This window comes from Chiloscyllium plagiosum, chromosome 15 (assembly GCF_004010195.1).
Source record: "Chiloscyllium plagiosum isolate BGI_BamShark_2017 chromosome 15, ASM401019v2, whole genome shotgun sequence".
In the NCBI taxonomy this organism is placed as follows: domain Eukaryota; kingdom Metazoa; phylum Chordata; class Chondrichthyes; order Orectolobiformes; family Hemiscylliidae; genus Chiloscyllium; species Chiloscyllium plagiosum.
In genome coordinates, this window is record NC_057724.1 from 80,620,462 (window position 1) to 80,636,785 (window position 16,324).

General features: G+C 41.1%; 1 protein-coding gene across 1 annotated transcript in view; it reads right to left on the minus strand.

The window, feature by feature from the left end:
• LOC122557447 (transmembrane 9 superfamily member 2-like) overlaps window positions 1-16,324 on the minus strand; it is a 126,738-nt gene that overhangs the window by 14,807 nt on the left and 95,607 nt on the right. The window contains exons 14-16 of the mRNA XM_043705203.1: window positions 15,661-15,812; window positions 13,645-13,756; window positions 8,270-8,441 (exon numbers count right to left, since the gene is read on the minus strand). Of these exons, the coding sequence (XP_043561138.1) occupies window positions 8,270-8,441; window positions 13,645-13,756; window positions 15,661-15,812 (436 nt within the window). The remainder of the gene's footprint in view (window positions 1-8,269; window positions 8,442-13,644; window positions 13,757-15,660; window positions 15,813-16,324) is intronic.

A 16,324-nucleotide genomic window follows, 5' to 3' on the forward strand; every position in this document is an offset into this window, starting at 1 on the left:
GGGGGCGGGGGGGGGGGGGGGGGGGGGGGTGGTTTGGCAGGGTTTGGCTTGGCCTCTTGTGGGCATCTTGCAGAGCCAGCCACATCCACACCATCGCACACATTTTAAATTGCTCAAGCAATGGCTGCTTTGCTGTCTTTCCATATTTTCTGTGTCCCACAGCGAAGTCAGTTAGGGACTGGCCCCATGGCCAGCTCTGGCTCTGGGGTTGCAGAGGCTTCAATGTTGGCAGTGGAGGAGCCCAGAGCCAGGACCCCACCTACCAGTGACAGGTGGCAATGTCTGGAACAGGAGGCAAGACTAGGCCCCTGGCTCCAGCTTGGACGCCGCGGTGGAGGAGGGTGGGGCATGTAACTGAGACCCCAGCTGATGTTGAGCAGTGGGGTAACGAGGAGGAGGAACAGTAACCTCCACCAGAGTAAAATCTTGAGTTATATTCAGTGCGTCAAGATGGCACCACAGCATGGAGATGTGGCCTTTTTGCATTTGATAAAACACTTCATTTTATTTTTATATACATGTAATACAGAGGAACCTCTATGATCTGGCATTCGATTATCTGAATATTGGATTATCTGGCAAGATCACAAGGCCCAATGCTTGGCTAAACTGTGTTATCCAGCATTCCATTATCCAGAATTAGATTAATCGAACGAAATACTCCCCCAGCCAGTGTCTTTTGGATAATAGAGGTTCCTCTGTAAATCTAAATCTTATGATAACACAGCATTATTGCAAAGCCACAAAATAGCTAATTTCACTCTCTCATTTTTCAGCCGTTTTACCTAACCATGGTAATTTAAAATAGATTTGGTCCTAAAAAAATAGAGTCCACAGTGGCAGCCTGACACCCATTCGTGAATTTAACAATGTGAAGGCAGCAATCAAACAAAGTCAGCAAGGACAGAGGCTGCTCTTAACTGAAGCTGGAGGTGCTCAATATTTGTGGGAAGTGGGTGAGGAGGAGAGGAAGAGGAGTGGAGTCAAAAACCACATGCATGTGTATCTTTCATATCAGCTATCGTTTTGACACAAGAATGCAAGCCTCTATTTAGTGGAAATTGTGCTCTAACAATCATGTTAACACAATGTTAATCATCTGCAGGGAGGTAGTGCTATCGTGGTAATGTCACTGGACTAGCAATCCAGAGGTTAACACTGAAATCGATGCAAATGTCTGATGGAATTTAATATAAAATCTGGGATTAAATGTTTCACCATAATAGTGGTGAAACAAATTTCATTGCTGTAAAAATCTCCCAATTTGTTAACGTCCTTCAAGTACATCTTACTTGACCCACATTGAATTCCAGACCCACAGCCATATTGCTGCCTCTGAAGTGGTCAAGTTATCCACTCAGCTGCATTAAACCATGGAAAAAATCTCAAAAAGGAATGAAACTAGACAGAGCAACCAGCATTATCCACTCAGGCACTGAAAACAGCAGCACACCCAATCTTATTGACCCTGCCATTAGTGGAGGCAAGGTGTTATAACAATCGATGTCAGTTTCATGGTCACTGAGATGAGTTTCACTGAAAGTAAATTGCACCAGCTGTCATGGTGGAATTTGAATGCGTTCACCAGGTCATTAGGCCAGGCTTTGGATAACTAGTCCAGCAACATGACAAGCAAGCCACCATCTCCTCGAGAGAGAGCTGAAGGCACCAGATAGTGCAAAGGCCTCTGGACCCTGACAACATTGTGAAAATACTGGAGAATTGCCTTCCAGAACTAACCATAAGAACCTAAGAAACAGAAGTAGGAATAGGTTACCTGGCCCATCGAGTCTTTCAGTAAGATCACTGCTGATCTTTTTGTGGACTCAGCTCCACTTACCCACCTGCTCAATATAACCCTCAATTTCTTTACTGTCAAAAGCTCCTACCTATAACAAGGTGTTGCTCCAGTACAACTACATTTATAAAATTGCTCAGATATGGTTTATACAATAAAAAGCAGGACAAATCCAAACTAGCCAATTACTGCCCCATCAGTCTAATCAAATGCTGGTAAATAGGACCAGATTTATTTAGAACACCTGGTCAGCATGGATGAGTTGAACCAAAGGGTCTGTTTCCATGCTGTACATCTCCATGACTTGGATATCAGTAAATGTAGTTGATAGTGCTAGCAATAACCTTAGTAATGCTCGGTTCGGGTTTTGCAGGAGGCACTCAGCTCCTGGCTTTATTACAGCTTTGATCCAAACATAGACAATAGAGCTCAAACTCAGACGTGGAGTGAATGTGACTGCCCTTGATACCAAGCAGCATTTGATAAAGAATGGTATCAAAGAGACCAAGTAAAACTAGAGCCAACATTGATATGGGATGGAATAAGTGAGATTACAAGTATGATTTTGGATCAGAAATTATAAAATCTATATTGGTGGGAGCATGAAATAAGGAGGGGGAAGGAGACTCTCGAGTGTAGTCTGTAGGACCCTTAACATTAGCTACACAATATCACAGGATAGACCTTAAAAGACGGCATAACATGTATTCTTGACAGCAGTAATGTGCTGTAAATAAATGGAAACCAGTGGATATATTGTATTACATTTCCAGAAGACATTTGATAAGATGTCAAAGATTATGGAAAATAAAATCTCACTGTGTAGGGGGGACAACACATGGGCATGGATAGAATATTGTTTTCCTGTTCGCAAGTATAAGTGGACCTTTGTTCAGGCTGGCAGGGTGTCATGAGCGGTGTGCCACAGGGGCCAGTGCGGGGGCCTTAGCGGTTTACAATGTATCTAAATAATTCAGAGGAAGGGATAATAGGAGCTAAATTTGATAAGACAAGGACAGGTAGGAGAGTGAGAGAGAAGAGGACATGAAGAACCTACAAAGGGACAGAGATAGGGAGTGGATAAAGATCTGACAAATGGAAGACAAGGTAATAAAGTATGAAATGGTTCATTTTGGAAGAAACAAAAAGAAAAATATCAGGAGGTTGAAGAGCTCTATGATGCAGAGAGATCTAGTGTTCACAAGTATGAATTACAGAATATGCAGCTACAGCAAAAGATAGTACTGAATACAGTACTAGTCACACTCATAGCAGCATGTTCATACATTGCAAGCAGTTCAGAGAAGGTTTATTGGACTATTATCTGGAATGAGTGGATAACCTTATGAAGGAAAGGAAAGATTAGGCAGACTAGACCTTTACCATTTCACATTTGGAAAAGTCAGACGTGACTTGATTGAAACACACAAGATCCTGAGGGGGCTTGACTGGGTGGATGTTTAAAGGATGCTTCCTCTTATGGAGAATCTAGAACTGGGGGCTCAGAGTTTAAAAGTAAGGGGCAGCCATTTAAAACAGAGAAGAAGAAATATCTCTCTTCTGAGAAGGTTGAGTGCCTTTGAAGTTCCCCTTTTCAAAAGGCAGTCGGACCAGAATCTTTAGATGTTCAAGCAGCTGCAGACTGATTCTTGATTTGGGATATCTGGTCGGCATGGGTGGGTTGGACCGAAGGGTCTGTTTCCATGCTGTACATCTATGACTCTAAGAGGTTGAAAGAATGTCGAGATATACAGGAATGCAGAGGTGAGGTGGTGGAGGTGCTGATGTTGGACTGGGGTAGACAAGATCAGACGTCACACAACACCAGGTTATAGTCCTAAAGGTTTATTTGAAATCACAAGCTTTCAAAGTGCTGTCCCTTTGTCAGGTGAAGTGAATAGCATACTGGCACAGAATTTATCGGCAGTTCACATGACCATTCCTCAAACACTGTTGTGGGCTAATCAGAGATCAGACAAGGTGTAATAGAGGTTTAAACAAATTCTCTCAACAAAATAATCTGGTCCAGGCTTTCTGTCAACTGAGATCTTAAAAGAAAAAAAAAGTTAAGGAATTGTGTATTTTCCAAAATCGTTAACTTTTAACTATATGATTTCTAGCATGGTCCTACTGTCTCATCAACTTGACATACCAACATCCAATGACAGGCAATCACCATCTCCATCAAAAGAGAATCTACACATTACCCCATGACATTTAATTGCATCACCATCACTGAATTCCCCCATGGTTAATACTGACCAGAAACTTAACCAGATGAGCCATATAAATACAGTGGCGATAAGAGCAGGTCACAGGCTATAGGACTTGCAGTAGGTAACTCATCTCCTGACTCCCTAAACCTGTCCATCATCTACAGGGCACAAGTTAGGAGTCTGATGAAATACTCACCAATTTGCTGAACGGGTGTACCTGCAACATACCAGAAATTGCTACCATCTAGGACAACGCAGCCTACTTTATTGTCACCTCATCTACCAGTTTTAAAATTCTTTCAATGAAGGAAGTTAAAAATCACAAAACCAGGTTATAATCCAACAGGTTTATTTGGAAGCACAAGCTTTCGCAGCGCTGCTCCTTCATCAGGTGGTTATGGAGTATAAGATCGTAGGACACTATTTATAGCAAAAGTTTACAGTGTGATGTAACTGAAATCATATAATGACAAAGACCTGGATTGTTTGTTAAGTCTCTCATCTTTTAGAATGAACATATTGGTTTCAGGTCTTTCATATATAAATTGCAAAACTTTCTTAGTTACATTTTCAAGTGAACTTTCACAATGAGTGCCATTTTGGCCCAGATAAAGTATTGTGTGTGAGGCTGTCTGTGCTCCAATGTTCAGACGAATTTTCATCTAAAAGAGTGATTTAGAGAATCTTACATGAATTCATATATTTTACTTTGCTCAAAAACTGCAATTCTACAAGTACATATTCACCCCACAAACTCATTCTCGTGAGAGAGCGAGAGAACCAGAGAGAGAGAGAATCAGAGATGGGCGCGCACGCGAGAGAGGGGCAGACCGAGAGGCAGACAGACAGACTATAACCTGGTGTTAAAAGATTTTTAAGTTTGTACAACCCAATCCGATACCGGCACCTCCAAATCATAATATATTAGTACTTGTACTGTAAAGTAGATGTAAGAAGGTTTTTGGTTTTTAGTGCTGTGAATGGGCTTTTTTTTTCCTAAAACTCAAATTTATTTCATTTCCTAAACATGGGAGTAAAAACAGCTTTGCCACAAAAATCCTATAGCGAAATTAAAAAACCAGATAAGCTACCTAATGAGTTGATTGCTAAAATATTTACCAAGTCAAGGTTTTACAACTTGGAGAATGTGTGGCAAGAGCATGTGAAGACAAAGATCTATACCAGGTCATGTGCTGTTTCGCAAATCTCAAAGTAGGCAATCAGTGAAAAGTCAGCCTGTCTGTACATTTCAGAGATGGAGTGAATCACGCCTAGTGAGTATGTAGCAAGCCAATAAAAGGAAATGCATGCAACCCAGTGAGACAAATTACAGAGTGAAGACTGGACTGATAATTCACTTGGATCGAGTGCCTAAGACAGACATTGCTGGAAAAGGGATTGAATCTCTTTCTGATAAATCTTTTCAAGTTGTCTTTTTCTTATATGTAATTCCGTTTTTAATGTGTAATCAATGTTTTTGTCTGTTAAAAGTACATTGAACGTATTTATAGTAGCCTGCCAGTGAACACCACAAGTAAAACTTATGGTCTATCAATCCAAGTTCAGCTCTCAAATCTAAGGTATAATTTGGAATCATAATGCCTCTCCCCACCAACACAGAGTACACAGTGCTATAGCCCAGCTGCTACTATCTACAGGATACACTTCAGGAAGTTACCAAGTCCCCTCCAACACCCTTTTCCAAATCTATGATCTCTACCAATTTGAAGGACAAGGGCATGCATACAAGCGGGATAGCCACTACCCAGCAAGTTCAGTTCTAAGTTATTCAACATGCTGATATATGTCTGCTCAACATCCAAGAATTCCCTTTCTAACAGGATTGAGTGTACCTACTATTCATTCTAAGACGACAACTCACCACCACCTTCACAAAAGCAACTGGAGATAGGCAATAAATGAGGTAAAAACAATGACTGCAGATGCTGGAAACCAGATTCTGGATCAGTGGTGCTGGAAGAGCACAGCAACTCAGGCAGCATCCAAGGACAGGCAAAATCGACGTTTCGGGCAAAAGCCCTTCATCAGGAATGCCCCAGCCAGCATTGCCCGCATCCACCGAGTTTTAAAAAAGGTCAACTATTTTGTGTGTCAAATATTTGGGGCACCTGAAAAGCTGACTTAAAAAACAGTGATGTCTCATGAACCTCTACAGTATGGAAGCAGAGCATTCAGTCCAAGTTCACATCAACCCTCCAGACAGCAATGCACCCGGACTCGCCCTACCTACCTTCTGGGGTCATAAAGAGTCAGAGTCCTACAGCACGGAGACAGGCCCACGCTGACCAAAATGCCCATCAACGCTAACCCCATTTCCCTGCACTTGGCCCATATCCTTCTCAAACTTTTCTATCCATGTATTTATCCAAATGCCTTTTAAACGTTGTTAATACATTCTCAACCGCTTCTGCTGGCAGCTCATTCCCATAACCCTGCATTTCCAGTGGATAACCCAGTTAATTTACACATCCCTGCACACTATGGACAATGGAAAATCCACCTAACCTGCACATCTCTGGATTATGGGAGGAAATCCACGCAGGCACAAGGAGAATGTGCAAACTTCAGAGTCATCCAAGCAGGCCTCCCTTTCACTCTAAGTCAGTAGCGCTAACTACTGAGCCACTGTGCCACCCTAATTCGTAATTGGTTTCAAAAATACGAAATAATTGTGCTTGGAACCAAAATCAAATAACTTAAGGACTTTGATCACACTCTGCACTATTCTTCAGCAGTCAGCACCATTTCTTGCAAGGCCTTCCAAAACAAGCCATGTAAAGACCATTATATGATATCATACAAGCCGGTGATATGTTTCCAGCTATCTATTGTAGAACAGATATTGTACAGTCAGAATATGCAAAACAATTGAGCACTATTTCAGTTCTGACAATACTCTGAATCCTGAAGGCTATTCAGAGCTGCTGCTGCTAGATATATTCTTGTAGTTGTCTGCTCTTATATTCAGCTCAAAACCAATTTTCATCCCATCCATAAAATAACTGTCACTAACTATTTAAGCAATATGTACATTGGCCTAGCCAGCTCACAACCCAAGGAAAACACTGCAAAAAAAAAGAAAAAACCTGAAAGATTCACACTGAAACAGTGACTTGGTTCAAACACATTCATTTCACTCTAAGAACTAGTAGCGATTCAAAGCACGAGCAACTGATTATAAGGCACACAGAATGACTGAGCCCAGCTGCCACATGCTCCTTCAAGCTCACAATTTCCTCACAGTGGTGGGTGCTGCAGCAATCACCCAAGTACAAATAATATAGATCCATAATAGATCAAAACCCATTTTAACAAAGGGAACCAGTCATGCAGCACTACAGAAGTGAATAAAATACTCGTTTAGAGAGATTAGGCTCTGCCAGAAAAATGATTGCATTAGACATTGTTTTAAACATCAAACCTGTCACAGTAACACCTGGTTAATGAGTGCCACGTTAAAATACTGAAACTGACTGACAGAATTTGATTTTAAAAATCCAGATGAAAGAAAATACAGTAAAAAGCTTTGCTCTTTGCATTATGTCAATTTGTACTGAGTCAATGATGTGCCAAGGCTACAACCTGCCAGATCATCCCGATTCATTATTTTTTTTAAACATAATTGATTTTGTCTCTTGTGGGTGAACACTATCAGAGAAACTGACCTGCAGATATTAGGGACACAAACACTGGAGGATTTTTCTTTTTGCCTGTGACTCAAAAGGACAATACTTAACATTCAATTTTGCTGCTATTGTTTCCCTATTGAAATTACGCATCACAACCAAACTCCTGCCAATTTCGCATTTTGTATTAGGACAGAATTAATACTGATATTACCACACCTAGCTTGGCTCGGCCTCCAACTGGGAAAAAATCCTTAATCTGAGACTTTGATATTTGCATGGATCAAATTCAGTAAGGCTGTAGAATGAATTCTCTGTTCATGGGAATGCCAGTCTGTACTGCATGAAATGACGCGCCTTTACATCAAAGAGGATTAAACTTGCTCAACCAGAACCCATAAGAACAAGAAGCTAGCTGTGGTTTATACTGAGAGAAGTATAGTAGCGTTGTGGTTATTCTGTTAGACAATGGCGAGTTATGAAGCCAAGCAAGGCAAATTCAGATCCCACTGTGGCAGTTTGAGAACTGGAAGCAATTCTAAAGCTGGGAATTAAGACCAGTTAAAAAAAAATGCAGATAAACATCACATAGTACACTGCCATCTTACCTGTGAACAGGAAAAAAATCAAGACCATGATAAGAGTATATCCAAAGTATAGTATTGTGCTTGCTGCACCGGAGATCTGAAGCTTCGAGAAGAAGTAATGAACAGCATAGACAAAGAAGTAAACAGCTGTAAAGCCACTCGTCAGGAACGATCGCCACCACCAGTGGTAATCCTATTCAAGGAATAACACAAAATTAATATATTAGCTAGACAACATCAGGACATAAATGTGTTGCATTTAACTAGGCTAGAATGTTAAAAATAAGATTAGAGAGTCAATGGGTAGAGCTTTGCTCCTTGGGTCAGGATCCTGATACCTCAGTCAAATAAGGTCCTGACCCCTTCATGGGCAGGAAGAGTCATGTGGAAGCATTTTATCCTAACTGGCCCATTAAAGGTCAGCAAGTGGGATCACACCCAACTTAGACAAAGCAAGTTCTTGCAGTTGGTGTTTTAATGGGAAACAGAGAAGGAGACAGAAAAGTAACTTCTTTCTGAGGAGCTCTTTCTTCAACAATATAAATTTAAAAATGGCCTCAAGATCTCAGCCATCATTGTGAATGGGACAGAATAACCTTTTGATATAGCCAGGGTCAGCTCTGGCAAAAGGCGACTGGCCTAACGCTCAAATCAGTAGCTGAGACAGGGTTTGAGCAATTGAAAGCTTTTCATTTGTCATTAGGCCTCCGTGTGGGAGCATAAAGCAACCAAGGATGATTATGGGAGAATTCAACTTAATTATCATGACTGGGTGGAGGTGGGAATGGAATCGTGGAGGATTTGGTGTCAACAACAGGGTTGTTGTAGTAGGTGATTTTAATTTCCAATATCGGTTGTGACTCCTAGAGTGCTAGGGGCTTAGATGGGACAGAGTGTGAGGTTCTTGAAACAATATGTAGATACTTCAACTAGGGAAGAGGCCATTCTAGATCTTGCATTAGGGAATTAACCGAGCTAGGTCACTGAACTTTTAGTGGGGGGGTCATTTTTGAAAAAGTGATCATAATTGCTTAAGTTTTAATATAGTTATGGATAAAGATAAGACTGGTTATTGGGTAAACATGCTAAATTGTGGGAAGGCTAATTACAACAGTACTACACAGGAACTGGAGAGATTAATGACTGGGGATAGCTGGTTGAGGGTAAATCCCCATCGGATATGGGAGAATCTTTCAAAGGTCAGTTGATTTGAGTGTTCAGGACCAGCATGTTTCTCGAAGGATGCAGATGGTAAGATTCACGAACCCTGGATGACAAAGTAGCATGAAACATTTTGTCAAAAAAATAAAACATATGTAAGGTTTAGGAAACCGAAATCAAATAAGGCTCTTTAGGAATATAATGGAAACAGAAAAGAACTTTCGGAGTCAGGTGATGAAATGGGGCATAAAATGTCCTTGGCAGGTCGGATTAAGAAGAATCCTGAGGCATTTCATACACATGTACTGAATGGACTCTCAAAACTTTAACATTAGCCTGTACCTGTGTTTTTTGCTTTTGCAGCTGTTTACCTATTATTTAGATATCTGGGCTACTTAAATTTGATCTGCCTGCATTGCTCGCAAGACAAAGCTTTTCACTGTGTCTTGGTACATTGACAATAAATTCAATTCAATATATTAAGAGCAAGAGGTTAGCTAGGAGGAAATTTCGGTGTGGAACCAGAAGTGGGAGAGGTCCTTAGTGTAGTACTTCACATCAATATTCACCAAGGACATGGATGCTGATAGGATTAGGGAAGGGTACATTGATATTCGGGGATATGTTGATATTAAGGAGGAGGAACTATTAGGTGTCGCGAAAAACAAAGGTAGAGAAATCCACAGGGGCTTATAGCATCTATCAGAGTTTACAGAAGGAAGCAAGGAGGAGATTTTTGGGACCTCAACTGATATCTTTGTATCCTTGATAGCCACAGGCTAGGTCCCAGAAGTGTAGAGAACAGCCAATCCTTTGATTCAGATGGGCAACAGGAATAATCCAGGAAATTAAGAGGGCAATGAGCTTTACACCAGTGGTAAGGAAATTATTGCAGAAAATTCTTAAGGACAGGATTTACCTGCATTTGAAAAAGAACAGGTTTGTGAGGGATATTCAGCACAGGTTTATGCAGAGGAAGTCTTATCCCTCAAATCTGATAGAGTTCTTTTTGACCAAGGGACAAAGATGATGGATGTTGTAGGCTAGTGGATGTTGTTTACATGGACTTTACTGAAGCAATTACCAAGTTCCCTCATAACAGACTGGTCCAGAAGATTAAGTCACATGGGATGCACAGTGAGTTGGTACATCAGATAAAAAATTGGCTTTGTCATAGAAGACACTGGGTAGTTGTGGAGGGGTGTGGCCATTCAAGGATCAGTGCTGCGACCTTTTTTCTATATCTGGATGAAAATGTAATCTGGATGAAAGTGCAGGTGGCCTGCCACGAGCCCGGGTAGCCTGCCGCGAGCCCGGGTAGCTCAGTCGGTGGCACGGTGGCACAGTGGTTAGCACTGCTGCCTCACAGCGCCAGAGACACGGGGAGTGTGGAGTTTGCACGTTCTCCCAGTGTCTGCGTGGGTTTCCTCTGGGTGCTCTGGTTTCCTCCCACAGTCCAAAAGATGTGCAGGTCAGGTGAATTGGCCACGCTAAATTGCCCGTAGTGTTAGGTAAGGGGTGAATGTAGGGGTATGGGTGGGTTACGCTTCGGCGGGTCGGTGTGGACTTGTTGGGCCGAAGGGCCTGTTTCCACACTGAGTAATCTAATCAGTCTGTTAGTAAACTTGCAGATGACATGAAAATTGGTGGCATTGTAGACAGTGAGGAAGTTGTCAAAGAAAACAACAGGATATAGATCAGCTGGAAAGCTGGGTGGAGAAATGGCAGATGGAATTTAATCTAGACAAGTGAGGGGTGATGCACTTTGGACTATCAAATGCAAGGTCAATGGTAGGACCCTTAGGAGCAGTGATGTACAGAGGGAACTTGGGATGCATGTCCAAAGCACCCTGGAAGTGATAGCACTGGTGGATAAAGGGGGCAAAGGCAGCATACGGCATGCTTGCCTTCAGCAATCAAGGTATTATATACAAAAGCTGGCAAGTCACACTGAGCCATAAAAGACTTTAATTTGTAGTACGATCCGCCGTTCAATAGGAAGGAGGTGGGGAGGTTTTAGATGGTGCAAAAAATGTTTACCAAGATGTTGCCTGCATTGGAGTGTATTAGCTGTAAGGACAGGTTAGTCAAACTTGAATTGCTTTCACTACAGCATTGGAGGCTGAGGGGTGACCTAATCATTGTGTAAAAAATCATGAGACACATCAGTAGGATGGATACTCAGTCTTTTTCCCCCAAGGTGGAAATGTCAATTACAAGGGGACATAGGGGGTAAGTTTAAAGGAGATGTTGGAGGCAAGTTTTTTTGTTAAAAAGAGAAGGGTTGCAGGTGTCTGGCATGTACTGCCAGAGGAAGAGGTAGAATCAGATATGACAGCAACATTGAAGAGGCATTCAGACAGACATGATCAGACAGGGAATACAGGGATATGGACCATGTGCAGTTGGACGGGATTAGTTTAGAATGACAAAGATGGTTGGCACAGGCATGGTGGGTCAAAGGGCCCGTTCCTGTGCTGGACTCCTATAATCTACTCAAGAAATTCTTAACTGGGACGTGCGTGTGGCTGAGAGCAAGCATGTGGGTGTGAGGTGCGAGAGAGCTTATCTTAGTGTACACAAATGTTAAATCACAAACACTTGAAATAAATTTTCAAAATTGCCACATCTCTGACCAAATTCAGGACTTGTTAATAAAGATAAAGATAAATGAATCAACACATCACCCAATGAAGAGGTAATCATTAAATGGATTCCAACAAATTGCACATCTTATACACCAGGGTATAGCTCTACTGGCAACTGGGGGACTCTGAGCCCATGATCCATATGACCATCTTGACAGAGGCTGCAACGTAACATTTCAAAGCAAAGCCGACCTTAAATACGAACTACTAAGAGTAGGCACGAGATGGTAGTCAAGGGCAGGGTCCCAGGCCCATTTCCAATCTTTACACAAATATTATTGGCTTTGAGATAACAGAAGCAATGAAGTATATAAATAGATCTTTTAAGTAGAAGCCAGGCAAGAGTTTGACAACAAACCACACTAAGAATTCATGGCATTGATAATTACCTTTCAGGAAACTCTACTAAAGCTTCTATTAAAAAGACTTGTGACCATCAGCTTTGATCTCCCTAAAACACAGGCCTGGGTACAATCAGATGCCAAATCACAACTCTATTTGGTCCATGAAAGTTACATGAATGGAACTGGAAGCTACACCTCTAAATAATACTAATAATTACCCAGCTCCAAGTAACAGTCCAGTCAAGCATGAACTTGCAAAGAAGTTTCTGGACCTCCAAAACTAGTCTCACAAAACTATCAAAGGTGATCACTGAAAATGCTAATAACAAGAATTTTTTTAATATTGAATCCCATATATCTCAAAAACCTCTAGCATGCTTTCACCTCCTCTGCTTCAGTGGAAAGAGTTCCCAGTACCTTCCACAGTCACTTCTCAGTTATAGTTTTACTTGTTCATTCACAGGACATGGATATGTCACTGGCTGCTCCAGCATTTATAGCCTATCTCTTGAGAAGATGGCAGGAATTGCCTCTTGAACTGATGAGCTCACATAGGTAGGTAGACCCAAAATTTCGCAAGGGAGACAGTTGCAAGATTTTGACCCAGAAACACTGAAGGAACAGCAATGTATTTCCAAGTCAGGTTTAGAAGGCAACTTGTGTTCCCACGTATCTGCTGCCCTTGGCCTTCTAGATGGAAGTGGTGGCAAGTTTGGAAGGTGCTATCTAAGGGGCACGAGCAAATTGGTCAGTTACTAATTATATAGTTTCATACCATTAGTATCGTCCTGGTGATGACTGATGACTTTAAATTGGTTGTTTATGAAATTCTTAGCACAATCAAGATTGCTTCATAAGTGCTGTTCCATTGCAGAATGGCACCCAATGTAGGACATTATATTTGGGTTTTGCAAGTATGGGCTGGATTTTAATTTCAAAAAATGACACTGATGCGAAGGTGTTGATGTTGGACTGGGGCAGATAAAATTAAAAATCACAACACCAGATCATAGACCAACAGACTGTACTTTCAAATAAACCTGTTGGACTTTAACCTGGTATTGAGAGATTTTTAACTAATCAAATGTGAACTTATTTTCTCTGCAAAACTGCAATAAAAGGAAACAGTACTAAAAAGAAGAACCTAAGAGACTACACATTACCATCCCCGTTGCAGAGATATTTTGGCAAGAGTTGCAGCTATATTACTTAAACAAGTATTTGCAAACTTGGGAATACAAACCTCTGCACAAAGGTGAAAGTAACAGAGTAGGATGGTGGCTTCTGAGCATGTTATGAGCAGAATGATGAACACCAAGAACAGGAAGCCAAACATATAATACATCTGATGGGACCTGAAATTGGAATGTATTAATTAATACAAAGGTGAATACTTGAAGGTATTGATTAAAAACACCAATTTCAAACAGTGTCACCCAAGCAACTATTAATTCACGTAGAAACAAGGACTTAAAGGATTGAAACAACTGAAATTACAAATAAATCAATCGGAGGGAAAACTTTTGAACCAAACCAGTAAAGATCAATTAGATATTCCTGCATTACAAAAAAAAAATTATGCTCTAAACTTGCACTGTTCCTATGCAAGGCAGCCAGGGTACCTTGAGCTTCAAATAACAAACAGATCAGCTTTGATCTTATTGAATGGCAGAGCAGCTTTGAGGGGATGAATGCTTTTGTTCCTACTTCACTTATATTCAAGTTTCTTTCTCACAACACAATGTCTGCCCCTTTTATCTCCTCTCTCGTCACTGGCCAAGGTGCCAAAGACTCGCCCTAGGTGAAATATATAAGTATTTATTTCAATTCTATTTGTGAATTTGGTGCTGACAATATGGCCTCTCGAACACTGAAGAAACCAAGCGTGATTGGCTTTCAGCCTCCCAGAACACATCCATTCAGTCCGCAAGCATTTTAAGGTAACAAATGCCAGAAGAAAACCTGGCAATTGGGGCAGATGATAAGCATGTTATGATATGAATGACAAAGTTAGTTAGGTGATGGTGAAGAAGGCGGTCTTGGCTTACAGAAAGACGTGTATCAATTGGTCAAATGGAATTCAACCCTGACAAGTGTGAGGTGATGCACTTTGGAAGAAGGAACAAGACAAGGGTATACTTAATGAATGTCAAGATACTAAGTAGCTCAGAGGAACAGACGAATCTTGGGGACCTTGCCTACAGATCCCTTAAGGCCACAGGACAGCTTAACAGGGTAATTACTGAGACAAGGAGGAACAATTTCTCAAGAGGATTGGACATCTTTCTCACTTCTTGCCACAAACAGCTGTGAGAGTAGAATGCATATGAGACAGATAGATTCTTGATCAGCAGGAAAATCGAGGGTTACAGGGCAAATTCAGGAAAGTGGATATGAGGAGTGTCAGATCAGGCCACTGTCTTAGCAAAAGGCAGAGCAGACTTGAATGACCGAGGGGCCTACTCCTGTTCCCATGTCTTAAGGCAGCATAAGGGACACTTGCCTTTATCAGTGGTGGCACAGATTATAATGGCAGGGAGATTAAATCAAATCTTCACAGGACTTTGTTAAGTATGGCTACAGTACTGTGTGCAGTTCCAATCTCCACACTATTGGAAGGATATGATTGCACTGGAGAGATTACAGAGGAGATTCACCAGATGTTACCTGGGATGAAATACTTCAGAAATGAAGAGGTTGGATAAGCTTGCGTTGTTTTCTTTACAACAAAGGCAGCAATGAGCGGCTGATTAAGGTGCCTGAAATTTGAAGGGCATGGATCGGAGGCAGATGTTCTCCTGAGGTGACAGGGATTTCAGATTTAAGACGAAAGGCAGGAGGTTGGTTTTTTATCCCACCCAGAATGAAGTGAATATCTGGAATGCACTGCCTGAGAGGGTAATGGAGATGAGAAACCTCATAACCTTTAAAACGGTTATGTAGGGGAGCACTTGAAATGTCACAACATTCAAGGCTATGGACCAAGTGCTGGAAAGTGGGATGGCTGTAAATTTAGAGTTGTTTTGTCAGTTCAGACTCAAAGGGCCAGAGGACCATTGCTATGCTGAGAGATTTTATGTTGGCTGACCTGGTGAGTATTTCCAGCAACCACTGTACTTTACCTTTGTTACTTTGCTAGAACACATTCCATACAATGTCCAATAGCAGACTAGTAATACATCAATATTTCACAATGTCAAACTCCAAATTCTTGGAAAGCACACAATTATTTTGACAACTTAAATTTACTTCAACTCACCAGATGCTGTTCAAAATAAAAAACAGCTGTATGAAAATGCAGCCAAATGGTAGGATGCCACCCATCACAATGCCTGGTAAAGGTTTTGTAAAGAATGACTGCTCTGGGATTTGACGTGGAATCTGATTCGTGCGGACAGGATGATCAATAGGCTGAAAGAAACAACATACAAATACACATTTAATGCACACCATTGATAACTTCTTACTGATACTGCATTTAGGTGACTAATTTTCTTTTAGGAGTGGAACCAGAAAGCATGCATATAATATAAAAAGCCTTACAATTGATAATTTCTTCAAAAACCAGGGATTTTAATGGATTGCTAATTACAGATTAAAATGCACTTCAATTCATAAAAAGTCTAGTCCATCAAGTTTTTATTGCATATTTATGATTTTAGTTTGCCATATCCCTATGTCCCTTCATAACCTGCACTTCCCACAGCTAAGTGCATTTTATTAGAAACTGTGTCCGAATATTCTGAACAAAAATTCTTAAAATAGATTTAGTTATCAGCATGGGCTTGAGTGAAGATGGCACTCAATGAATACAGCATCGACCATAATGAGCACCCTGCACATTAATGCTTCACTTGTTTCATTTTGAAAGGAAAATACTGACTGCAGCATTTCAATTACATGTCACATTCCGCATATAGATG